Genomic DNA, 26,751 nt, shown 5'->3' on the forward strand with positions numbered 1-26,751 from the left:
CCTTCAGCATGACCTGTTTGGCAGTGGTCAGTAATGGTGTGGGGTGGCGTTTCTTTGGAGAGCCGCATGGCCCTCCATATGCTCGCCAAAGGTAGCCCGACTACCATTAGGTACTGAGATGAGATCCTCAGACCCCTTGTGAGACCATATGCTGATGTGGTTGGTCCTGGGTTCCTCCTAATGCAGGACAATGCTAGACCTCATGTGGCTGCTGTGTGTCAGCAGTTCAAGATGAAGACATTGAAGCTATGGAGTGGCCGGCCCGTTCCCCAGACCTGAATCCAATTGAGCACATCTGGGACATCATGTCTCGCTCCATCCACCATCGTCATGTTGTACCAAAGACTGTCCAGGAGTTGGCAGATGCTTTAGTCCAGGTCTGGGAGGAGATCCTTCAGGAGACCATCCGCCGTCTCATCTGGAGCATGCCCAGGCGTTGGAGGGAGGTCATACAGACACGTGGAGGCCACACACAATACTGAGCCTCATTTTGACTTGTTTTAAGGACATTACATCAAAGTCGGATCAGCCTCTAGTGTGTTTTTCCACTTTAATTTTGTGTGTGACTCCAAATCCAGGCCTCCATTGGTTAATAAATTTGATATCCATTGATGATTTTTGAGTGATTTTGCTGTCAGCACATTCAACTTTGTACAGAAGAAAGTAATCAATGAGAATATTTCATTCATTCAGATCTAGGATGTGTTATTTGAGTGTTCCCTTTATTTTTTTTGAGCAGTTGTAGAAGCTTAGATGATTTTAAATCTTAAATATTGACCTAAAAGTGGTTGGAAACAAGTTTAAATGAAGTAAATGAAATCTAGAGCATTTAACTCCATTGGTTGGCTGCAGGGGACCCAGAGAGCGTGGCTGGGGAATATGGACGTCACTCTCTGTACAAGATGTTGGGGTACTTCAGCTTGGTTGGACTCCTGAGGCTGCACTCTCTACTAGGTGATTATTACCAGGCCATCAAAGTCCTGGAGAACATTGAACTCAACAAGAAGGTAAGAGAGAAACCTGCTGAGACAGAGTATGCATAAAACTCTGTTGACCCTTTGTGGATTCATTCCCCCTCGTCCTTCAGAGTATGTATTCCCGGGTGCCCGAGTGCCAGATCACCACCTACTACTATGTAGGTTTTGCCTACCTGATGATGCGCCGTTACCAGGATGCCATTCGAGTATTCGCCAACATCCTTCTCTACATCCAGAGGACGAGGAACATGTTCCAGAGGTCAACATATAAATACGAGATGGTCAGTAGGATAACGTTTGTGATTATGGTCTGATTTTAGTCATTTAAATAATCCAATTGAAATGTTGCTCTCTGAAATGTTTTTAGATCAATAAGCAGAACGAGCAGATGCACGGCCTCCTGGCAATCGCTCTGACTATGTACCCAATGCGCATCGACGAGAGCATCCACACCCAGCTGAGGGAGAAGTACGGAGACAAGATGCTGCGTATGCAGAAGGGGTGAGACATGTAGTGAAGTGTTTAGATCTACAGACGCACTGAGGAATTGACGAATGATTGATTAACCTTGACTGGTGAGCAACTGGTTAAAAAACTAATTTTCTGTCCGATCACTCAACACATCATACCCAAACACTACCAGGCTGTGGTAACCACAACGCTCTTTAGTATCAGCGAACCTTTAAAATTTCTGTGGGTTATTCAAGCTGTGCGAGAGCAAGACTTTTAGCAGATAACAGGAAGGCTGACCAGAGTAACGCAGAGTTAATAATAATACATTTTATTTAAAAGCACCTTTCAGAGCAATCAATGACTCTGGACAAATCAAACTGCATGAAGACAATAAAACAAGATAAAACACACATAAACAGTTACAAGGAACAGGCAATCACAGTGAGTATGCACTCTTCAACAGACGGGGTTAGACTTAAAGAGAGTCAGGATTACGAACGTCGGGAGGGAGGCAATTCCAGAGTTTGGGGGCAGAACGGGTGAAAGCTCTGCTTCCCATGGTGGTGAGGTGGTCAGGAGGAACAGTGAAGTGAATAGAGGAAGAAGATCTAAGGATGCGGAAAGGAGAAGAAATGCAAAGGAGATCAGAAAGGGAGCGAGGTTGTGGGAAGCCTTGAATGTAAACAGAAACATTTTGAATTGTTTTCTGAAATGAACAGGGAGCCTCTGGAGCTGCTGTAAGACTGGGTTTTGGTAATAAGACGAGCAGCTGAATCTGAACCACTTGACGTTTTATGAGGGTGAGACCAGAGAGTCACAGTAATTGATGCAGGAGGTGACAAGACTATGGATACGAATAAATGCAGAGGGATGCGATGGAGATGATTAATGTTGTGTTGAAATAAGCAGAACTAATAATGGTATTGATGTGAGAGGTGAGGGATAGAGTGCCATCGAAGATGACTCCCAGACTCCTAACCTGAGGAGAGGTGGAGATTGTAGAACCGTCAAGTGAAAGGGAGACACTGTCAGCTTTGGTTCCAACAAGGAGGATCTCAGTTTTGTCGCGTTTCTCTTTAAGGAAGTTAGAGGAGAACCCAGATTTTATTTCTGATAAGCACGAGGTTAGGGAAGAGGGTGGGAGTCTGGAATTTGGCTTACCAGAAAGGTAGAGTTGGGTTCATCTGCATAACAGTGAAACTGGATGTTCAGTAACTCCCAGGGCTCTGTGGGAGTTACTTTGTTTTATCCCTTTGAGCTTTCTGTCCTGTCTGGACTATGCTGTTGAATATCTGAGTTCAGGTAAGGCTGCACCTTCTCTAGGGAATAGTGAAATGTTTTTAACACTAGCTGCTATTTGCCAACGCTAGTTATCTCTGTAATAACTTTCTTTAATAAGATATTAGTATGGAATATTGATCTTGACTCCAGGTTTTCTAGATTTCCTTCTTAATAACCAGTGACTTTTAAAGCTGTGTAACCCTTCATGTTGCCATGCCAACAGTTTCTTAAAGCTGTACACCACCATGCCAGTAGCCAAACTGGCAGGATTCCTGGACATGTCGGAGCAGGAGTTCCGGATCCAGCTGCTCGTCTTCAAACACAAGATGAAGAACCTGGTATGGACCAGTGGCATCTCGGCACTGGAAGGAGAATTCCAGTCTGCGTCTGAGGTTGACTTTTATATTGATAAGGTAAGTGTGTCCTTTATACAGTGCTGTGAGAAGGTTTTTACCCCCTTACAGATTTCTTCACATTTGTTTCAGATCAACAAACTAACGTTTATATCAGAAAAAGAGAACCTGAGTAAATGCAGAAAGGGTTTTTGGGTCAATGCATGACATTTTAACTGTAGATGAAAAAAGCTTTTATGTTCTTTTGTTTGACCCACAGGACATGATCCACATTGCCGACACTAAAGTTGCTCGTCGGTATGGAGACTTTTTCATCAGACAAATACACAGGTTTGAGGAAGTAAGTAGAGATTCACAAAATATAAAATGAATAATTTAAATCTATGAAATTGGACAAAAGGTACTTAGAACAAACACCTTCTTTTTTTAAATCCTTTTCTTACAGTTAAACAGGACATTGAAGAAAATGCCAGCCACTGGTACCACTGTGGCAACAGGAACCGCTGCAAGCCGAGGAGTCTGACCTGAAGAACCGGGTCTTCTTTGGTCCGACTTGGTTTCCTGATGAAAACCTTTCTATGTGACCTGGAAACAATACAATTATGGAGTTTTCTGATACAAGGTGCTGACTCTTTATGTCTGGAGCATGTACAGGTCCTTCTCAAAATATTAGCATATTGTGATAAAGTTAATTATTTTCCATAATGTCATGGTGAAAATTTAACATTCATATATTTTAGATTCATTGCACACTAACTGAAATATTTCAGGTCTTTTATTGTCTTAATACGGATGATTTTGGCATACAGCTCATGAAAACCCAAAATTCCTATCTCACAAAATTAGCATATTTCATCCGACCAATAAAAGAAAAGTGTTTTTAATACAAAAAACGTCAACCTTCAAATAATCATGTACAGTTATGCACTCAATACTTGGTCGGGAATCCTTTGGCAGAAATGACTGCTTCAATGCGGCGTGGCATGGAGGCAATCAGCCTGTGGCACTGCTGAGGTCTTATGGAGGCCCAGGATGCTTCAATAGCGGCCTTTAGCTCATCCAGAGTGTTGGGTCTTGAGTCTTTCAACGATCTCTTCACAATATCCCACAGATTCCCTATGGGGTTCAGGTCAGAAGAGTTGGCAGGCCAATTGAACACAGTGATACCATGGTCAGTAAACCATTTACCAGTGGTTTTGGCACTGTGAGCAGGTGCCAGGTCGTGCTGCAAAATGAAATCTTCATCTCCATAAAGCTTTTCAGCAGATGGAAGCATGAAGTGCTCCAAAATCTCCTGATAGCTAGCTGCATTGACCCTGCCCTTGATAAAACACAGTGGACCAACACCAGCAGCTGACACGGCACCCCAGACCATCACTGACTGTGGGTACTTGACACTGGACTTCTGGCATTTTGGCATTTCCTTCTCCCCAGTCTTCCTCCAGACTCTGGCACCTTGATTTCTGAATGACATGCAGAATTTGCTTTCATCCGAAAAAAGTACTTTGGACCACTGAGCAACAGTCCAGTGCTGCTTCTCTGTAGCCCAGGTCTGGGGAATGCGGCACCTGTAGCCCATTTCCTGCACACGCCTGTGCACGGTGGCTCTGGATGTTTCTACTCCAGACTCAGTCCACTGCTTCCGCAGGTCCCCCAAGGTCTGGAATCGGCCCTTCTCCACAATCTTCCTCAGGGTCCGGTCACCTCTTCTCGTTGTGCAGCGTTTTCTGCCACACTTTTTCCTTCCCACAAACTTCCCACTGAGGTGCCTTGATACAGCACTCTGGGAACAGCCTATTCGTACAGAAATGTCTTTCTGTGTCTTACCCTCTTGCTTGAGGGTGTCAATAGTGGCCTTCTGGACAGCAGTCAGGTCGGCAGTCTTACCCATGATTGGGGTTTTGAGTGATGAACCAGGCTGGGAGTTTTAAAGGCCTCAGGAATCTTTTGCAGGTGTTTAGAGTTAACTCGTTGATTCAGATGATTAGGTTCATAGCTCGTTTAGAGACCCTTTTAATGATATGCTAATTTTGTGAGATAGGAATTTTGGGTTTTCATGAGCTGTATGCCAAAATCATCCGTATTAAGACAATAAAAGACCTGAAATATTCCAGTTAGTGTGCAATGAATCTAAAATATATGAATGTTAAATTTTCATCATGACATTCTGGAAAATAATGAACTTTATCACAATATGCTAATATTTTGAGAAGGACCAGTATATACTTGACCACCAGGTGGAAGTATTTACAAGCAGTTCCTCTGCTGATTATTAGCAAAGAAAGAAGGTATTTCACTGCTTTACACAAAAATGTCTAAGTTTAGCTTTAGAGGTGCAGCTCGACAATTTATCTTGTCTGTTAAGTACAAATTATCAGAGTAACTGAATTTGAGATTTTCATCAAAATGAACAAAAAGCCTATAAATATGTTTCTGTGTGTAGTGAGTCCATTAATGTAGGAGTTAATTTTTTTCAGTGGTTCAGTTAAAAGCAAATTACCTTTTTAATGTTACTGAGATGCACCTGGGATCAAACTTTGCATTACCGATTATAATGACTCCAAGTATTTAATGTTTGGCTCGTCTGGATTTCAGATTTCTTCATTCTGGTGCATCAGGCGTCATATTATTGCCGACACCAAGATCAGAGACCATTGCATATTTAATTAGCACAGATCGTCCCACAACATTTCCCAACACAGATCTTATGGCTGGTGATGACAATAAACAAAAACTTGCAAAACAGGAATATAAAAAGTCTTTTTTTCATTACACGCCACTCAACAGAAACATCTGTTATACAAGGGAAACAAACAGACATTTCACCATAGCACTATATACTCATACGCCAAACATCCAACATTAGTTCCATGGTAACTGTTGGTAAGACATTTTTTCTTCAAAAATATTTTTTAATTCTATTTTTTTAATACAAAAATAAAGTACATTTTCTCATTTTGAGCACAACTTTGACTCCCCCCACGTGGCAGTGTAAAGTCACTGGGCACATTGCCATCTATAAAATTGTTAATTTGTTTTTAGAAATATTTTTGTTCCTTTTTGATAAAACCATATTTTCCCTTCCTCGCCATTCTGGGGTATGATCTTAGTCCATCTATTTGGGAAGTCTTTTATTCCTGTGCTGGATATGATCCTCTGTTTACCTTCCACAGAGTTTTAAATATTTTCTTTCATCAGAAGGAGCATCACCCTTCTCTCTCTGTGATTCTTCTAAAATCAAAATTTATCTTTCATATTTGAATAAAATGTTCCTAAATTATTTCCAAACTATTAAAATATATCTGTTGCTGTTCCCGTCCTGCATCTCGTTACCAAAACAATGCCCTAAAATCTGCCTGATTATTTAATGTTCTAAGTTTCCTTTTAGAGGCCATCTGCTGGTCTGAGTGTGTATAGATTGGTTTATGTGTGTGTTTTTGTGTGTGTCTGCAGTCCAGGTCTAAGTTTAAAAAGAATTAATGAGAATGAGGCACCTTTTAGAGGATTTTAAGGTCATGGTTGTAGCAAATGTTTCCCACAAAAAGGCCCGGTCCATCTCATTCACTCAGATGTTTAATGGCTGTCAGGGAAACCTTTTGTCTTGCTGAAGACAGGCATCCTGCAGATGGAATAAAACTCTACAAACTGGTAATGTGACTATCTTCATCAACATAAGACCCAGTCAAACCAGCCCAGTGGTGAGTCTGTCCTTATGCTGGATGTGTCACTGATGCACTGGCTGATGGGTATCCCTAGACTACAAACACTCCTCCGGTCCTTCCCAGGACGTTGATGCGGAGGCATAAGGACACACACGAGCTATGGTTGCCCTCAGACCAGCGAGGCCTCGGCTAGTCATAACTCCGTGACTTCCAGGGGACTCTCTGACAGGGTGTCCCCGTCCCTGTGACGATGCATCGGGGTAGATTTAGCAGACTCTGTGCGGGCATTTCTCTCTGAATACAAACCCCCATCTGCATTCAGCGCCTCTAGAGAACGTGCCAGAGCCCGCTGGTCATCCTCCGGCAGGCTGTTGAGATCGGAGGTCAGGAGGGTGCCTGTGCTGCCGTGGACCACATGCACGCCGTCAGGTCCCTTTAACTCCACAGGAAGCTTGTGCTTGAAGCGAAGAGTGCCGCGTCCTGCATTCAAGCCCAAATGCTCGTCATCGTCATCGTCCAGATCACTCTGGATTAGCTTTTAGAGACAGAGAAGGAGAGTCAGTAAAAGTAGCTGATCAGTAATATGTTGCTTAAGTCTAAAGATTCCTGTATCAGAGCACAATAAAAATGCTCTGGTCCTTTCAAGGTTCCAAAAATGTTAAAATCCAAACACCACTAACAGATTCCACAATGTCATTATTTATTAGACATAGATGAAGCCAAGAACAGAAAAACTGAGAGAATAACTTGATGAACCAGTTTCAAGAAAGATATCTCAACAATCTGACTTGTTCACTGCTGACAGTGTTGGGGGAGAAGTTTGGCCCACACTACTTAAAGCATTGCTCACGTAAGCCCTCACTATAGCATTTCATTCAGGCTGAGGTCTGGATCTCTACAGGGCCATTCCACACACTGAGTCTTATTTTTCAGATGTTCTGTTGTAGAACTGCATCTGTGTTTGGAATCACTGTCCTGTTGTTGACCCAGTTTGAGCTTAGTTGGAGCTGTCAGGTTGCTTCATCTGGTAGGCAAAGGAATTTGTGAATGCCTCAATGACTACAAGGTTCCCATTTCTTATGGTTGCAGAACAAACCCAAATCATCACTCCTCTACCAGCCTGTTCGATAGTTAGTATGAGTTGTTTGAGCTGATATGCTCTGTTTGGGTTTCTCTAAACATGGTGCTGTGCAATAAGGCCAGAAATTTGTTATTTAGTCTCATCTTCCTAAAGAACATTGTTACACAAGTCTTGTGGTTCACTCAGATGCAACTTTGCAAACCTAAATCATGCTGTTAGAGAGAAAAGGGTTTTTCCTGGCAACCCTTTCAACGAGTCTTACTTGTTTGTTTTCTAACTGTTCCAGATGGATCAGTTGGGCTTTTTTAAAGGGGGAATTGCTGAGACGTACACTCCTGGGCAGATGTCAGATGTCCTAAATGTTTCCACTTGTAAAGTAATATTCCTATCTGTAGGATGTTTGAAAAGGGACTTACTATCCTTCCCAGCAACAAAAGTTGCTTATCTGAGGACATTGCTGATGCCTTTCCCCCTTGATGTAGAGTTCGGTAGAGTTATGTTTTAAAGCAGCAACCTGCCAAAACTAGCACTTTTAGAGTTGTTCAGACAATTCAATAAGTGCTTTAACTTGCATTAATTATGGGCTACTTTCTTTCTAAAATCTAATAGAACCAGCAAGGTGGTACTTTCTGTTTTGGCCTCATCTTTGTTTAATAAATAATGATGGTGTGGAATCAGAGGGTTTTTGTATGCTTGAGGTTAGGTTTAAACACATTTTTAACCTGGTTAAGATCAGATCATTTTCATGTCCTGGCAGGCTATCTCTAGAAATAAAAGAATGAACAGCAAACCAGATCAGTAAAAAATAAAAGAGTAGCTAGATCAGAGAATAAGCAGTACATCTCCATTTAAGTAAAGTAGAGGAGGTCAAAAATGCTCATATCTTGCAACCAATCTAAAAGAGAAAACTCCATCTGATGTGGAGTCTGGTTCAAGGTAGCCATTAGGCAGGTGTGGTGAGAAGAGACAGCATCAGAACATCAGAAAGGGAATGTGAAGAAAAGCTAGAAGACTCTCAGTGGCAGTGAAGAACATCAGGAGCAGACGCAGATAGGTCAGTGGTTTTTCCTCCAAGCCCACCTCAGTAATTGATGATTTATCTCCTTCGCTGGTGGATACGGTGACAAGCCGCGCTGCAAAGAGCTTTTTCAGCCTCAGGTAGTCATCCAGTACCACCTTCAGCAGAGAACCCTGACAGGATGGCAGTTTGGATCAAACAAACATCTCTGACACATTCCAACCAGTACACCATAACTGTTAACATAATCAGCTGCAACCCCTGAACTTTAACAGCCTGTGGTTAAGACATTAGTGGTTGTTTTGGTCTCCACTGCACAGTGCTTGCTGATTAAGGTTAGTTTGAGTACAGGAAATCATGACGTGTTTGCTTCCCTTGATATATCTCACCTTGATGGGCCCTTCTCTCATAATCTGACCCAGTTTAGCAATGTTGTCATACTCCTGTATGGCCGCTCTCAGGTAGCGGTCATCCTCTGGCTTCGCCTGAGGCCCGCGGCCAAAGGTGCCCTGTGAGGAAAACCACACACTCTCATCATGGACATCAATGCCATGTAATACGAATTTGATTTTTTATGGATTCATTCCAACTGTCCATCTTATTGGAGTTATTTGAATTTAGTTTCTTTTCTGGCACTTATTGGCATTAAAGCATAGTTTACAAATGCTCGATAAAGTTGAGGTCAGGGCCGTTCCAGTGGCTTAATGTTAGCCAGCTTGTTCTGTTTAGAAATTAATTTGAATCGTTTAGGGATCATCATCATGTAGGAACGACCGACTGTGCCTGAGTTTCAACCAATGGAAACAAACTGCCACCCTGAGATGAAATGAAATCTGTCAGATTGTTCAGGAACAACCAAGACTGATAACTGGTGTCTCTCCACAATGAAGCCAGTTTTACATCACCGTGGACTGACAGCGTACCTGCCAAAGAGAAGATATTACAAATATCAACACCTTCAAGCTCATCTGAAATTTGAAGTTGCCCTTGTGAACAAGCTAAATACCTTTTGGAGAAAAGTTTAATGGTAAGTATGTTCATGTATGTAAGTATGAATCATTGCAAGGCTTTCAAATCTGAAGATACTGTACTAGCTGTCAAGCCTGGCGGTGACAGCCTTATGCATGAATTTCACAAAAATTTCACAACTCCTTTTCATTCTTTTATGGTGTAGAAGGGAAACCCGGGGTAAGTTGACTGCTGCTACAATGGCTGACAACAGAGACAACAGCAAATAATCTGATGTTTCTTTACATATATTTCAGTCACTATCACAGAGAGATGAAGCAGAGTAAGAAGAAGAAAGTCAGCTTTCATCAGATGGCAGAGCACAGGTGCTGCAAGGCGCGGGCAGACATTTTTTACTGGATGCCGGAGTCAGTATGCATGAATCAAACCACATCACCAGGAAACAGAATGAGTACAACATCCAGATTTTCAAAATAATTCACTAAAGAAAGCCTAGATCTATATTAATAAATACACACATATATTTACAGTACATGCCAAAAGTTTGGACACACCTCATTCAAAGAGTTTTCTTTATTTTCACGACTATGAATATTGTAGCTTCACACTGAAGGCATCAAAACTATGAATTAACACATGTGGAATTATATACTGAACAAAAAAGTGTGAAACAACTGGAAATATGTCTTATATTCTAGGTTCTTCAAAGTAGCCACCTTTTGCTTTGATTACTGCTCCACACACTCTTGGCATTCTGTTGATGAGCTTCAAGAGGTAGTCACCTGAAATGGTTTTCACTTCACAGGTGTGGCCTGTCAGGTTTAATAACAGTCTTGAAGGAGTTCCCAGAGATGTTTAGCACTTGTCGGCCCTTTTGCCTTCACTCTGCGGTCCAGCTAAACCCAAACCATCTCGATTGGGTTCAGGTCCGGTGACTGTGGAGGCCAGGTCATCTGGCGCAGCACCCCATCACTCTCCTTCTTGGTTAAATAGTCCTTACACAGCCTGGAGGTGTGTTTGGGATCATTGTCCTGTTGAAAAATAAATGATGGTCCAACTAAACGCAAACCGGATGGAATAGCATGCCGCTTCAAGATGCTGTGGTAGCCATGCTGGTTCACTATGCCTTCAATTTTGAATAAATCCCCAACAGTGTCACCAGCAAAGCACCCCCACACCATCACACCTCCTCCTCCATGCTTCACGGTGGGAACCAGGCATGTAGAGTCCATCCGTTCACCTCTTCTGCGCCGCACAAAGACACGGTGGTTGGAACCAAAGATCTCAAACTTGGACTCATCAAACCAAAGCAAAGATTTCCACGGGTCTAATGTCCATTCCTTGTGTTCTTTAGCCCAAACAAGTCTCTTCTGCTTGTTGCCTGTCCTCAGCAGTGGTTTCCTAGCAGCTATTTTACTTAGCTGCTTTTTTCTTGCCATAATACAAATTCTAACAGTCTATTCAGTAGGACTATCAGCTGTGTACTGTATCCACCTCCTGCACAACACAACTGATGGTCCCAACCCCATTTATAAGACTTGAAATCCCACTTATTAAACCTGACAGGGCACACCTGTGAAGTGAAAACCATTTTAGATGACTATCTCTTGAAGCTCATCAACAGAATGCCAAGAGTGTGCAGAGCAGTAATCAAAGCAAAAGGTGGCTACTTTGAAGAACCTAGAATATAAGACATATTTTCAGTTGTTTCACACTTTTTTGTTCAGTATATAATTCCACATGTGTTAATTCATAGTTTTGATGCCTTCAGTGTGAAACTACAATATTCATAGTCATGAAAATAAAGAAAACTCTTTCAATGAGAATTTGTGTCCAAACCTTTGGTCTGTACTGTATATTTACACGTGTACATATTAGCAGTTGTTTACATTAGATCAATTAGATCAGTTACTGAGTTAACTAAGGTATTCTAAACTGAGCAATTAAACATTAAATGCACCAAATTAATCCACAAATATAGCTTCGCTCCACTCAGTGAAATCATCCAATGTAGAAGAAAACACATGAAAATATCTGGATGCATAAAACAAAAAATGAAGCAGTTTAACTGGTTTAATCAGAATCAGAATCAGAATCAGAATCAGAAAAGCTTTATTGCCAAGTACGTTTTTGGACATACAAGGAATTTGTTTTGGCGTAGTCGGTGCAATACAATACAAATTAAACAGTATAAACATATCTACAATATAATATAAATATATGTGCACAGTTTTAAGTGAGTGAGAGTAAGCAGTATAAGATGCAAGAGCAATACAACAGTGCAGGTGATCATTGTGCAAGTATGGCAGTGCAAGTAAAGCAGGAGCCCAAGCTGAGCGTTAATGTAACGCATAGAATTACCGGTTACAAGTGTCCTGTCAGCAAAAAAGGGGGGGTGTGGGGGAACAGGAGAATGTCAAGGTGGTTTCCGGGCTTTGTTAACCAGGCTGGTGGCAGATGGGAAAAAACTGTTCTTGTGGCGTGAGGTTTTGGTCCGGATGGACCGCAGTCTCCTGCCAGAGGGGAGAGTCTCAAAGAGTCTGTGACCGGGGTGGGAGGGATCAGCCAGAATCTTCCCTGCCCGCTTCAGGGTCCTGGAGGTGTACAGTTCCTGGAGCGACAGTAGACTGCAGCCAATCACCTTCTCAGCAGACCGAATGACACGCTGCAGCCTGCCCTTATCCTTGGTTGTAGCAGCGGCGTACCAGATGGTGATGGAGGAGGTGAGGATGGACTCAATGATGGCTGTGTAGAAGTGCACCATCATAGTCTTTGGCAGGTTGAATTTCTTCAGCTGCCGCAGGAAGAACATCCTCTGCTGGGCTTTCTTGATGAGGGAGCTGATGTTTGGCTCCCATTTGAGATCCTGGGAGATGATGGTTCCCAGGAAGCGGAAAGATTCCACAGTGTCAATTGTGGAGTCACAGAGGGTGATGGGGGCAGGTGGGGCTGGGTTCTGCCTGAAGTCCACAACCATCTCCACTGTCTTTAGAGCGTTGAGCTCAAGGTTGTTCTGGCTGCACCAGTCCAACAGATGGTCCACCTCCCATCTGTACGCGGACTCGTCACCATCAGAGATGAGTCCGATCAGGGTGGTGTTGTCCGCAAACTTCAGAAGCTTGACAGACTGGTGACTGGAGGTGCAGCTGTTGGTGTACAGGGAGAAGAGCAGAGGAGAGAGAACACAGCCTTGGGGGGAACCGGTGCTGATGGTCAGGGAGTCAGAGACGTGCTTCCCCAGCCTCACGCGCTGCTTCCTGTCAGACAGGAAGTCAGTGATCCACCTGCAGGTGGAGTCGGGCACACTCAGCTGGGAGAGCTTCTCCTGTAGCAGAACTGGGACGATGGTGTTGAAGGCAGAGCTGAAATCCACAAACAGGATCCTGGCGTAGGTTCCTGTGGAGTCCAGGTGCCGGAGGGTGAAGTGAAGGGCTAGGTTGACTGCATTGTCTACAGACCTGTTGGCTCTGTAGGCAAACTGCAGGGGGTCCAGGAGGGGGTCGGTGATGTCTTTTAGGTGTGAGAGCACAAGGCGCTCAAAGGACTTCATCACCACAGAGGTCAGGGCGACGGGTCTGAAGTCATTAAGCCCTGTGGTCCTTGGCTTCTTGGGAACAGGGACGATGGTGGAGGACTTGAAGCAGGCTGGCACATGACATGTCTCCAGTGAGGTGTTAAAAATGTCTGTGAAGACTGGAGACAGCTGATCAACGCAGTGCTTCAGGCTGGCTGGTGAGACAGAATCCGGACCAGCAGCTTTCCGGGGGTTCTGTCTCCTGAAGAGTTTGTTTACGTCCCTCTCCTGGATGGAAAGAGCCGTCCTCGGCGTGGGAAGGGAGCTGGTGGGGGGAAACTTCAGGGTGGGGGTTGGAGGTGCCAAGGCCCCTCTTGAGGTTGGAGAGATGGGGGTGGTGGATTGTGGCTGCAGCTGTTGGGGGGTGTCGTGGGGGATGGTTGCAGGACTGTCCCTTTGTCTTTCAAAGCGGCAGTAGAAATCGTTCAGGTCGTTGGCGAGGCGTCGGTCGTTGATGGAGTGGGGGGCTTTCGGCTTGTAGTTGGTGATTTGCTTGAGCCCTTTCCAGACAGACGCAGAGTCGTTGGCTGAGAACTGGTTTTGGAGCTTCTCAGAGTACAGTCGTTTGGCCTCTTTCACTGCCTTGCCAAACTTGTACTTTGCCTCTCTGTATATGTCTTTGTCCCCACTCCTGAAGGCCTCTTCCTTATCCAGTCTTAACCTTCTGAGTTTAGCTGTGAACCAGGGTTTGTCGTTGTAACTCACCCTGGTGCATGATGGTACACAGCTGTCCTCACAGAATCTGATGTAGGAAGTCACAGCCTCTGTGTACTCGTCCAGACTGTTGGTAGTAGTCCTGAACACATCCCAGTCTGTACAGCCTAAACACGCCTGAAGATTCTCCACAGCCTCACTGCTCCACTTCCTTGTCGTCCTCACAACAGGTTTGCAGAGCTTTAGTTTCTGCCTGTATGCAGGAATCAGGTGGACCATGATGTGGTCGGATTGGCCCAGTGCAGCACGTGGGACGGCGTGATAAGCGTCTCTGATGGTGGTGTAACAGTGATCCAGAATGTTGTCCTCTCTGGTCGGATATTTTATAAACTGTCTATATTTGGGGAGTTCGTGGGTCAGATTACCTTTGTTAAAGTCACCAACGACGATTACTAAGGAGTCCGGGTTGGTCCGCTCCACACTCAGTATCTGGTCGGCGTGCGCTGTGCGACCTGCACGTTAGCTTGCGGCGGGATGTAAACACCGACCAGAATGAACGAAGTGAACTCACGGGGGGAATAGAAAGGCTTACAGTTTATGATGAAGGCTTCCAGGTCTGGAGAACAGTGCTGCTGAATCACTGTCACGTCGTTGCACCAACCACTGTTGAGGTAAAAACAGATTCCTCCACCTTTTGCTTTGCCGGAGAGTTCCGTGTCTCTGTCCGCTCTGTAGAGCTGGAATCCTGCCAGCTGCGGCGCAGAGTCCGGTATTAATCCACACAGCCACGTCTCCGTGAAGCACAAAACTGCCGATGAATAAAAGTCCCTGTTTTTCCCCAACAGCAGTTGTAGTTCGTCAATTTTGTTGGGAAGTGAGCGCACGTTAGAGAGAAATATTCCAGGTAACGGTGTTCGTAGTCCACGCTGGCGAAGTCGTACCAGCACCCCAGCCCGTTTCCCTCTCTTCCGGCGTTTCACCGCGTGAACAAAGGTGAGCGCACCTTTGACCAGAATGTCCAAAAATTCCAGAGCAGTAGGCAGAAAAGTTGGAAATAACTCCTCTGGTGTAGTAGCCCTGATGTTCATGAGTTCTTCTCTGGTGAGAGAGCTCCGGGTACCATCACAGAAGACCGTTTTAAAGCAAAAAACAAAACAAAACAATGCGCACCAACACGCCGAGGCGACCATCTGCGGCGCCATCTTGTCACACAAACTCCCACAGAATGACTTGTTTTGGACTTGCTACTGCATTTATCACTGGCTTTTATTGCTCAATCTGCGTATGGTTCTTGGAGGTCCTCCGAGCTTTGCAGCGGACCGGACCGGAGCAGATACAGTGTAAATCTAGGGTTACAGTAAATACGGCACTGAATGAAACAACCAGAGGCGAAGTGAGCTGCATGGAGTAGCAGCAGACACAAGGAATGATTCAAGATCTGAAGACACTACCCGGTGGGTCATTTCTTTAACTTTATATTAAAATCTTTAGAGAACTGGATTGCCTTGGATCTCGGTCCCCGGCTTCGATGCCCGGTCCATCAGTCGGGGAGGCGTTGGGCTCCGGCGAGGGGGTCTTGGCCGGGCGGTGTGCAGTGTTGATTGAGATATGGCTTTGCTTTGATGGAGGGGCTGGCCAGCTTGCTTTGTGCGGTTGGGTGTACCATGTGGGAAGGTGGGTGACCGGCATCCTGGGGCTCCTCTGAGGTTTGGGTGTGGGGTTAGTGGGGTGCCCGGTCCTTGGCGTGCAGTGGTGGCCTTCCTCCAATGCTTTCTTCTGTGGGATGGGGCTGCTAACGGTGGCCGAATGGTTGGGCGGACTTGGCAGTGTGCTGCTCTGCTGGCTGTTGTGTCTGGGGGGGGGGGGTCAGGGTGGCGGGCTAGGGGGTGGCGTGGGGGACTGCAGCGTGTGGGGTGAGGGGGTTGTGTCCTCTTCTTGGATGTGGGGTCACCTGCATCTGGATCGGCTGAGCGGTGATGGTAGAGCTGAGCTGGATAATGTTTCTACCTGGGCTATCATTTCAGTGGCAGTGATGTGCTGTGTCTGTGTGGTTGCAGGAGCGGGGTGGGGGACGCTGGCTCCGAGTGCTTGCCCCTGGCCAGGGACCTCTTGCTGGGTGAGTTTGTCCTGTCTTGGTGTGGGGTCGGGGGCTCCGTTGTGACCTCGGTGCTCGACAATGTCTGCCCTGTTGCGCCTGCGGGCGGGGGCTGGAGCTGCGTTGCGCAGGGCCCTTGCCTTGCAGTTGTGGCGCGCTGTGTGGTGGGGGCAGGACACGGCCGGGGTGGTTGGAGTGGGGCTGTGTGTGGAGCTTGCGCTGTGTGGGTGTTGCTTTGTCGGCTTATCGGGGATGAAGCTCTTCTGTGGGAGTGTGCCCATGTGCTGTGAGGGGGTGATTCATGGCATTTGGGCATGTGTTCGATATCTGTGACCTGATTTGGGTGGCCCAGTGGGGAGATTCCTGTCGGGTTCATTGGGGGTGGAGGACTCATGGGGTTGGGATCGGAATTCATTGGGGATTGGGACTATTTTAATCTCTGGTTGGCGGGCTTGTGTGGACCGTGTAGACCCCTCTTTTGTACATGGGCCCCTCCCCGGATGAGGATCGGGGTTGTTTGAGGACTGGGGTCAAGGTCCAGGACGGGGTCGCCCCGGATTCAGGCATGAGCTGGGCTAGCCTAGACCAGGTTCAGGTGCTGGGGCGGTCTGCCTGTCTCCACCCCCGAAGGGAAAGGGACAAACCCCTGGGTCCAGGTGCCGATACCCCTATGGGGTATCGGCACCTGGACCTGGGAGTATAAAGCATGTATGGGGAGTGTGAGTGAGTGTACGACATTGGGTGTGTGGGTGTGAGTGTTTTTATGTGTATGCATGAGTGTGAGAATATGTGATTGTGACTGTGTGTGCCTGTTTTTTGTGTCCAGGGGGGCAGGTCTCCTCACACTGGCTATTGCATATTTTTAATGGAGAAACCTTGTATACACACACATCTTGATAAGTACAGTGCACATTTCGGTAAGAAAGCTGGTAATATGAACGTTTAGAAGCAAGCAGGGTGTTATCTTGTATTCTCTTCATCCTTCTTTCTTTCCTCCATTCTTTTCTCCTTCTCTCCCCCTTTCCTTTTTGCCCCACATATCTTTCTTTCGTGCTTTTTTTTTTTTCCTTTTCATTTCTGTCTCCGTGTCCAATAATCTCCATTGTCTGTCAGATATCCTGACCTCTGACATAATTTCTCTTGTTAAGTCAGAGGTTTCTTGTTTGGAACAGTTTGCCAAAAAGTCCTCCAATCACACTTATCTGTACTTGGTGGGACCAGCCCATCTGTCTCCAGTTTTCCAGCTCTGATCCAGGTAGCTCTGATCTGATCCTCTTTACTTCAGGAAAGTAGTGCAGACTAACGGCTGTTGCTGCCACCACCAGCAATGCACTGTTTCACCATATTAATGCTGTTTTTAACGCAATTTGGCTTCTACCTGAAGAGTTTATCATTGATGCTCACACAATAAATGACTGGAGATTCCCCCTTTCATGTCATTTCCAAGCGATTTTGGAAATGCTAATTTAACATTAAAATATGCTTATTTTGTGTCACAATTGTCTTTTATCACGTCTTTTTAGTGCCCATTTCATCAATATATAGATGTTTACTTTCAATTTCTGCATTTGTGGGAAAAGCGTGTCACGGGCATTTATAACTTGCAGATTATGCTTTGAAGTCAGGTCAATGTCAAATAAGAAGAATGGTCAAGTATCCACATACAATTACGCCAGAGGCCTGTTGAAGCTTTTTTCTTGCACCTTGCTGAAGGACATTTATCCAAACATTTTTGAAGGTGTACGTATCTACTTGAGCCCGCATGTATAATTTTGGCCTTGTGTGGATCAGAGAAAATACACAACACATTCAAATGTTTGCACCCAATTATAGTTCAAGGAAACAATAAAGTTATATATCAGTACACCCTGGAAAAAGAACCACTCAAATGAATCCATAAAAGCAAACAATTCATTTTTGATGCCGATGCTGATGATGTGTATGTACATGTCTGACCCAAACTGTAAACAAAGTGAATAAACTCCAGTCCAGAGTAATAAGAGAAGCCAGATGAATGTTGGTACTCACGTGAGTGCGTGCTGGGCTGTTCCACAGGTCAGTGATCTCACTCAGGTTCTCAGGCAGGTCGTCCTCATGGTCAGCCTGTGCAGCTAGCTCGAGGTTGCGACAGAATGGGTCCATCCAAACGGGATTAGCTCTGTGGTAGGAAATGGCACAGTTGCATCCTTAAGTAAGATGCTCAATGTACCAGCATGGTTTCTGGAAGTTATCTAGTCAGACAAAGTCCTGTTTTCAGGTTGGCTTTTGTCACTATGCTAAATATGGAGCTAGCCCTAAAAACAAGGGACACTCTGAGGTAGGACAATGGAACAGAAGTCCAACTTTTCAAGTGCACCTAATTAATGTGACTGATCAATGAAAAAAATTCTAAATAATTTTGCATGTAAAGGATTTGTGTTTCAAAAATACATCTGGTGGAATCTCCAAAATGTTGCTAATAAACCTCACAGTCAAAATAATAAAGCACAAAAAACCCCTCAGAAATCACAAAATTCTAGACTCTTCTAATAAAGAAAGTGTACCACTCAGGTTTGCTTGGATATAGATCTCACCCCTCAAACGAATACTTGTTGGTGTTTGGCATGTCCAGGATATCCATTAGACCTTGGTTTCCTGCATGGCAGAAGGCAAATAAAAAGAAAAACTGTTATGAATTTGTCCCAAGTACCATTTTGGACGGTACATCACTGTCTGCAAAACAGGTTCCCCTCACCTGTTGATCCTGCAACAATAGCTTTAAGCTTCCTCTGGTGTCTGCATCACAACAAGAAACACATGAGGAGATAAGAATGTTACTGTGCAACTCAGGCAGACAGATTAAAACATGTGTGCCTCAACTGGCTTTAAATCACTCCGTATTTAAAAGGAATCTGCCACAGTACAATTATCTGCAGGATTCTTACACTCTGCGATAATGCCAGTTCATTGTTACAAACAAAATCCCTGCCAAGCACAGCAGCACGGCCAGGATAATGATCACCAGCTGTGAAAGGGAAGGAAAAACAAAAAATAAAAAAAACACCAGTAAAAAAATAACTCCCAACGTGTCTGAGCTGGAAAACTCTCAGCTTTTTGCAAACCTGCAGAGTGGAGATGTCGTCAGGCAGTTCGTCACCAATAGCAGGCTGAACATCCACCACATTGTACGTCCGAAACAGACTCCTCAGTTGCTCCTTATTCTCATCAATCATTTGGATGACTCTACAAACATGCACAGAGTACAGTTAATATACGGGCCTTACTGATCCTAACATGGCTGACAACATGGGTTTAAAGCTTTTTAAGAAGGAGAAAAAGACCTTTCAACATCGAGGATGGTGTTGGTCTGATTGTTGACAACATGGATGAGCATGTCAGTCTGAGCGTAGCTCACTCTGCCCTTCTTGTCCACATGGAACTACAAATTATTAGAGGCAGATTAAAATATCATATGCAATATAAGATGCCCATGTTTTCACAATTTGATATGTTACAAGAACAAACTTCAATGTATTTTATTTGGATTGTGTCTGATAAACCAACATACGTGGTTTTTAATTGTATTTACAAATAAAAAAATCAGAAAAGTGTGTCATGTACATAAATTCAGCCCCTTTTAATTTATTCAGTGCAACCAGTCCTGTTTAAAGTTTGGCACAAGCCACAAAGGACACACATTAAACAAGTGTAAAAAGGTCCTCTGGACCAATGAGACCAAATATTGTACCCTACATGCAAAATGATATTTGTGGAGGACAACTAACACTAAACAATACACTCACCACACCAACCCCACTGTGACACATGGTGGTGGCAACGCCATGCAATGGGAATGCTTTTCCTCAACAGGGACAGGGGATCTGGTTAGAGTTAATGGGAAAATGGATGGAGCTAAATACAGGAAGGGCCTTGGGGGTAGGGCAGATGTTCACCTTCCAGCAGGACAATGAGCTAAACATGCAGCAGAGCTACAATGAAATGGTTTGGATCAAGGCATGTTATTGTGTTAGAATAGCCTAGTCAAAGTCTAGAGAGACATACCCTATAAAACATTATAACTGCAGCAAAATGTGGCTCTACCTCTACAAAGTATTGATTCAGGATGAATATGTAGATGCATGCCACACTTTTCAGATTTTTATTCTTTTTCTTCTGTAGCAGAGACACAGTTTATGCTACTTTGTGCTGGTCTGTCGCACAAGATCCCAGCAAAAAACATGGACATTTATGGCTGTGGGACAAGACAAATTATGCAAAAATTCAGTGTGTATCAATACATTTGAAGGCTCTGTACAAACAAAACAGAAACAAATAAAAATCCATAAGACAGTAAAAAAGAGGAAGTCTTACCTGTATGTCATCCAGGTTTACAATAGCCCCTGTGATGTTGGACAGCAGGCTGATGAAATCATCCTGGTTCTCACGAACCCAGTCAGGTATCTCATTAAAGACTATCTTGACCCTCTGGTCATCTCGGAGGATGTAGATGTTCACGTTTGCAGTGGCACTGTGACCAGCAAAGTCACAAGCTAAAATCTCAAGCTGAAAGTAACCCGGATTATAAGATGTGAAGAGGTCATAAGTTCGGATCATTCCATCAGTCAAACCTGCGACAAGATGGAAAAGGAAAACAAATCACACCCTGCAGGAGTCAAAACTGTTGTTCAAAAAGCCTCAAAAAACCTTGTTTCTTATTTTAAAATCTGATTATTCTCATTAAATGTTACGTAATGAATTACATACTGCTCATGCTGATAGAGCTGAACAGATGCCTGAAACATACAAGCAACAGTTGAAAACAAAACGCCTGAAACGTTGCTTTTCTGTCAAATATTTTGAGATGTTTTCTAATTCTAAAAACTCATACTTGCCAAAAATACATGTTTATCAAGCTGTCACATATTGTGAGTACTGTAGGAGGTCTGATTTCTGTCTCAACCATCAGGCCCAGATCAGTTCATCACTCCTTCCTCAAAGCATCAAATTAAACCTGGCTGCCCAGCGCAATATTGTGCAGGACTGTACGGGCCAAAATAATGTCAAACACTTTCTGAAGCAGGAACTGCAGAGTTCTCCATCTAATCCAAGGCAGACCTACGTACCTCTCAGTGTCTAAAACCTCCACCATGGAGAGCACCAGGTCTGTTGTGGCTTTGAACGCCAGGGTTCCAATTCTTAAATGCAGTTCTTGGCATAATTTCAGTCATGTGTCTTAAAGATCAAAACGAGTTAATAGCTACACATCATTAAAAAGTGCATAATCAGCTGAATGCAGCCCAAGACATAACGCTGTCGACAGATCTCCTTACATGTGGGTAAACATCGTGAGAATTTAATGACACACTGTCCAGATCATACAGTAATGTCGCATTAAGTGTGCCTTACTAAAAAATCCTGAGCTTAGTCACAGCTAAAAATTGTTTATTTTTGAGAAATTAAAAATTGCATCCAAACATTGCCCATCCTGTCAAATAAGTGGACAAGTGTTCAGTATTTAAGTCTCCTATGATATTTAGGCTAATTCTCTGAAGCTTGTGGCACATTTCTGGAAACAGCTTCTCTACTCTTCGAAGTAACTGTTGAAGAAGTCAACCAAGTATAACCTACAATAAACAGAACACCTAAAATCTGTTGCAGCTAAACTTCATTTTGTACTACTGTAGTATTGACTAATAATCCTCAGACACTCCTTCACTTCCTCGACTGCAGGGCAGGTCCAAACTGACATAAACTTCAGTGTCTGAGGACGGGCTTATCTTTGCTTATGCCCTAACTAATGGAATCAAAATCTCTGTTCAAATTACCATGCAGCCAACATGTTGTCGTACCCAGGTTTAATAAATGAGATCTGATGCGTCTATTGGCTAAACTTTCTCACCAATGGTGAAGACGTTGCCTATATCCTCGCTGCCATTGCTCCGGGTCGGGAAGTAGCGGATTGTAACAATATGGTACTGGACCACACTGTTATTCCCAATGTCATTATCTATAGCTACCAGCTTGATGAGCTCTGAGCCAACTTTAGCATTTGCTGCAACACCTGAACCAAAACCCCAAAGAGAGAAGGTTAGTCTAGTTTTACACACACCATCACACACAAACCACCAGCAGCATCTTTTACCTGCAGTGTATTCTGCCTTACTAAACCGTGGCGTCTGGTCATTTATGTCCTCGAGTTCAATTCGGACTGCCAGAAGGCTTGGGTCAAGTGCAGGGTCCAGCACTTTGGCCCGTAATGACCTCTGGCCCTTGGAAGGAGTCCAGCTCCTGTTGCTGGAAGCCTTGATGATGATGGAGTAGGCTGGGATCTCCTCCCTGTCCAGATCCTTGAGGACCTTCAGCTCTCCTTCAAGACTCAGCCCAAAGTTTGCATCACTGTTTCCTCCTTCAGCATGGGAGGAGGACATAAAAAAGATGTCAGGTGAAGATGGATCTTTACAAATGTCGGCATTATTCTCTTGTTTTTGAAATGTGATTGCTTTCATGCGCTCACACAATGGGAAGACAATATGTTCAGAAAACTTCTTTATCTACTGTCCTTGAATCCAGGAGTTAGTTACCATTGAGGGACTACCATAAATAAATGGATATTTTTCATCATGAAATGCAAAGCAATGGCACATGTACCCATCTTCAAAGAATCCCATTGTACCTGCAATGAAATAATAGACAATGGCATTGGAGCCCTCATCGGCATCCACAGCTCTGGTTATGTTGCCCACCACAGTACCAGGGGGAGAGTGCTCTGGCACGGTCAGCCTCTGGTAGGGCAAGCTGCCACGCTGAAGTCATAAACAAATCATTACAACATGCAAACAACCATTAACTGCACACTTAAATAACAGCTTAACACTTACTGGTGGCTTGAGGAAGACCGGTTCATTATCATCAATATCCAACAGCGCCACCTGCAGAGGCTGCATGGTCTCATAAGGCACTGGTTGACCCATGTCATGGGCCACGATGATAAGCTGAGAGAGTGATTTGCAAACAGTTACTCGGAGCAAAGGAAATGTACTGTCTTGGTTGCAGAAGTGACAGGGGCACTGTGGACTCACGCTGAGGAGGGCTTGTTTCTCTCGGTCCAGTTTCACTGTAGTGGTGATGACTCCAGACATGGCGTCTATATGGAAGCTTTCCCAGTCTCTGTTCCCAGCTCCTGTCTGCAGAAAGGCATAGCGGACCTCTCCGTTCACGCCTTCGTCAGCGTCGGTTGCATGCACCTCATACACGAGCAGGCCTGGAAGCTGCTCCTGCACAGACAGAGACAGAGTTCCAGAAAACAGAAAAATAAACTAGTTTACTTTTATAAACATTGATAATTTCCTAATTGCAAGTTTAATCCAGTTTGAGGAGGTTTTGTCTGGTGGGATATGGGCTGATTTTTGGAACAGATAGTTTGGCAGAGAAAAATGGCATCCCAGCAGTTACCAAAAACCACAACAAATCTGTTTCTAACAGAGTAAAAAGTAAGTAAGGAAAACATTTAATAAAAGGACCTGCTACCTAAAGGCCTATGGGTACAAGTGGTAAATAAAGAAAGAATGAAGTGAGTCACCAAATGTTGACTGTAAGAGATTGGACGGTCTTAATGGTACTTTTATTTATGTCTGTTCTGCCTATTGATCAAATAAAACCTACCGATTAAAATGCTGATCACAGACATGCAACATGTTATCTCGAGTGCTATCCCCCAGGATTAGCAAATTTTAGCCTTGCTTAAGTTATTGGCATTTGTTTGCAAAAACAAAGCATCTATTGCTAAAAGAAGTAGATCTTCACCTTCACTAACATTTACTTCACCTGCTGTACTAAAGTATTGCATAATTTAAGATTCTGCATGTTTGATTCTCCCACAATTAGCTGGTAGTTCATCAAGCTAATTTATATTTTGACATGATGGCAGCTACTGTGGATGTCCCAGCCCGATCCAAAGTATCAGATTGGGGTTCCAATCATGGCATTTAAAATCATCCGTGTCAGAGTCACTGACTTAACTCCTAATCGGCTGTTTGTGTGGGGAGAGTTGTGCAGCTGAAACACCGATAAGTTTTGTAACATTCAAAGCAAATGGATGTCTTTATCAAGCATGAAAACAACTTTCTCTGTAGGTTTTGTCCACACACAGTTCACTGGAGCCACAATGAAAATTGTTCCCACCTGAATTATCAATGAGTCATATCAAAACACAGAGTAAATATGATAACATTAGCCTAGAATTTCAGCAAACAGTTCTACATGAAAACAATGTTAAAAGGAAAAAGACTTGATGTTGGAGCAGCATTTTGAGGCTGACCTGCAGAAAATCCTGTTGGGACAAAAGATCTAAGAAATGGAAAGAAGGAACGGCAGTTGGACTCAGATTTAATGAATGTTACATGACTCAGATCAGTTTCAGGGACATAATAATTTCTATCTGGATAAATAGTTGCTGCCAGGAGGCTTCATGAAGTTTACAATAATAAAAACATTGTTGGTGACAACAGTAGCTCAGTGTTGTTAAAGTGATCTTTTTGGTCTGCATTACAAACACAGAATTCATTCAGATCAAATGCAATTTGACTTGCAATACATTTAAAATCATTCGTATCATCTTCACTGAGATGATTAAAAACAGACCGTTTAGGATGGAAATATGGATAATCTACATGTGCACGTCACTTTAACCTAACTAAACTCAGATCCAGAGAAAAGCTGAATTAAAAAGACAGATAATTCCAAGAAGAGGGCACATATTGCATACGGACAGATATGTAAGGAGCAGGACAGGAAATGCAGATACCTCAGAGATATGAATGATGGTTCCATTAGCTGGTCTGACAAACACAGGTCTGTTGTCATTGACATCTATAACTGTGATGATCAGGTCTGCAGTGCCCCACAAAGGAGGACGTCCCTGGTCTGTAGCTACAACAGTAAAGTTGAAACGTTCAGAAGACTGTAGCAGGCGGCGGGATCGAACCAATCCGGTAATTGGATCCAGGGAGAACGCATCTAAAAAACCAAAGACACAGGAGGGCAGATGAACATGCTGGACCATGAATAGCTGCATTAAAAAATTAAGCCATGCTCTTTCAAATAAATACAGAATGTAATGAAACATGATCTCTGAATTATTAGTTTTTACTGCCTAATCTTCACTACAAGGGGGGAAAATTCCACTTTTTATGTGACTTGTTACATTTTTAGAAGGTATTGTATCTCATATTCAGATTTATCACTGCTAATTATCCAGTTCATTGTAATATTTTAATATTTACCAATGCACACATGACCAAAGGCAAATGACTAAATTCATATTTTCCATGTGGATTCAGATTAATGAGATCCTCTCTCAACTCAAAACAACCTGCAGAACACTGCCCTCTTGTGCGCAAACAATTGAAATGACAGAAATATACCCAGTACTGTACTGCAGAAATATTTACAACCAAAAAACATTTTCACATTTTGTCATATTACAACATCATAATTCTGTTCATTTTTGTAGGATTCTGTGCACATTATTTTCAATCTCAACAGAATATAGGTGTGGACTTTGACTAGGCCATTCTAATACATGGATATACTTTGATTGAAAGCATCTCATTGTAGGTCTGTTTGTATGTTTAGGGTCCTGTTGGAAGGCGAACCTCTGCCCAAGTCTCCAGTCTTTTCATGCAGGACTGGCCTGTATTTAGATCCATTCAACTATGGTCCGTCTCTCTGGTGAAGTATACAGGTCCTTCTCAAAAAATTAGGATATTGTGATAAAGTTCATTATTTTCTATAATGTAATGATGAAAATTTAATATTCATATATTTTAGATTCATTGCACACTAACTGAAATATTTCAGGTCTTTTATTGTCTTAATATGGATGATTTTGGCATACAGCTCATGAAAACCCACAATTCCTATCTCACAAAATTAGCATATTTCATCCAACCAATAAAAGAAAAGTGTTTTTAATACAAAAAACGTCAACCTTCAAATAATCATGTACAGTTATGCACTCAATACTTGGTCAGGAATCCTTTTGCAGAAATGACTGCTTCAATGCGGCGTGGCATGGAGGCAATCAGCCTGTGGCACTGCTGAGGTCTTATGGAGGCCCAGGATGCTTCGATAGCGGCCTTTAGCTCATCCAGAGTGTTGGGTCTTGAGTCTCTCAACGTTCTCTTCACAATATCCCACAGATTCTCTATGGGGTTCAGGTCAGGAGAGCTGGCAGGCCAATTGAGCACAGTGATACCATGGTCAGTAAACCATTTACCAGTGGTTTTGGCACTGTGAGCAGGTGCCAGGTCGTGCTGAAAAATGAAATCTTCATCTCCATAAAGCTTTTCAGCAGATGGAAGCATGAAGTGCTCCAAAATCTCCTGATATTTAGCTGCATTGACCCTGCCCTTGATAAAACACAGTGGACCAACACCAGCAGCTGACACGGCACCCCAGACCATCACTGACTGTGGGTACTTGACACTGGACTTCTGGCATTTTGGCATTTCCTTCTCCCCAGTCTTCCTCCAGACTCTGGCACCTTGATTTCCGAATGACATGCAGAATTTGCTTTCATCCGAAAAAAGTACTTTGGACCACTGAGCAACAGTCCAGTGCTGCTTCTCTGTAGCCCAGGTCTGGGGAATGCGGCA

At 43.7% G+C, this 26,751-nt stretch overlaps 1 protein-coding gene and 1 pseudogene across 3 annotated transcripts in view; one reads left to right on the top strand and one right to left on the bottom strand.

The window, feature by feature from the left end:
* Window positions 1-833: 833 nt before the first annotated feature.
* LOC124858956 lies at window positions 834-3,683 on the top strand (annotated as a pseudogene).
* Window positions 3,684-5,708: 2,025 nt separating this feature from the next.
* Window positions 5,709-26,751, bottom strand: part of LOC124859095 (cadherin-23-like) — a 49,623-nt gene continuing 28,580 nt past the window's right edge. Inside the window, exons 14-29 of one of the 3 annotated variants that reach the window (XM_047351610.1) lie at window positions 24,900-25,111; window positions 23,176-23,370; window positions 22,975-23,088; window positions 22,770-22,899; window positions 22,239-22,502; window positions 21,996-22,157; window positions 20,468-20,724; window positions 19,438-19,535; window positions 19,219-19,339; window positions 19,042-19,121; window positions 18,852-18,892; window positions 18,691-18,751; window positions 18,146-18,275; window positions 9,215-9,334; window positions 8,888-8,998; window positions 5,709-7,261 (exon numbers count right to left, since the gene is read on the bottom strand). In XM_047351610.1, the coding sequence (XP_047207566.1) occupies window positions 6,920-7,261; window positions 8,888-8,998; window positions 9,215-9,334; window positions 18,146-18,275; window positions 18,691-18,751; window positions 18,852-18,892; window positions 19,042-19,121; window positions 19,219-19,339; window positions 19,438-19,535; window positions 20,468-20,724; window positions 21,996-22,157; window positions 22,239-22,502; window positions 22,770-22,899; window positions 22,975-23,088; window positions 23,176-23,370; window positions 24,900-25,111 (2,438 nt within the window). In that variant the 3' untranslated portion in view covers window positions 5,709-6,919. The remainder of the gene's footprint in view (window positions 7,262-8,887; window positions 8,999-9,214; window positions 9,335-18,145; window positions 18,276-18,690; window positions 18,752-18,851; window positions 18,893-19,041; window positions 19,122-19,218; window positions 19,340-19,437; window positions 19,536-20,467; window positions 20,725-21,995; window positions 22,158-22,238; window positions 22,503-22,769; window positions 22,900-22,974; window positions 23,089-23,175; window positions 23,371-24,899; window positions 25,112-26,751) is intronic. The other 2 variants (XM_047351609.1, XM_047351611.1) reach the window with 2 other exon arrangements.

This window comes from Girardinichthys multiradiatus, chromosome 22 (genome assembly GCF_021462225.1).
Source record: "Girardinichthys multiradiatus isolate DD_20200921_A chromosome 22, DD_fGirMul_XY1, whole genome shotgun sequence".
NCBI lineage: Eukaryota > Metazoa > Chordata > Actinopteri > Cyprinodontiformes > Goodeidae > Girardinichthys > Girardinichthys multiradiatus.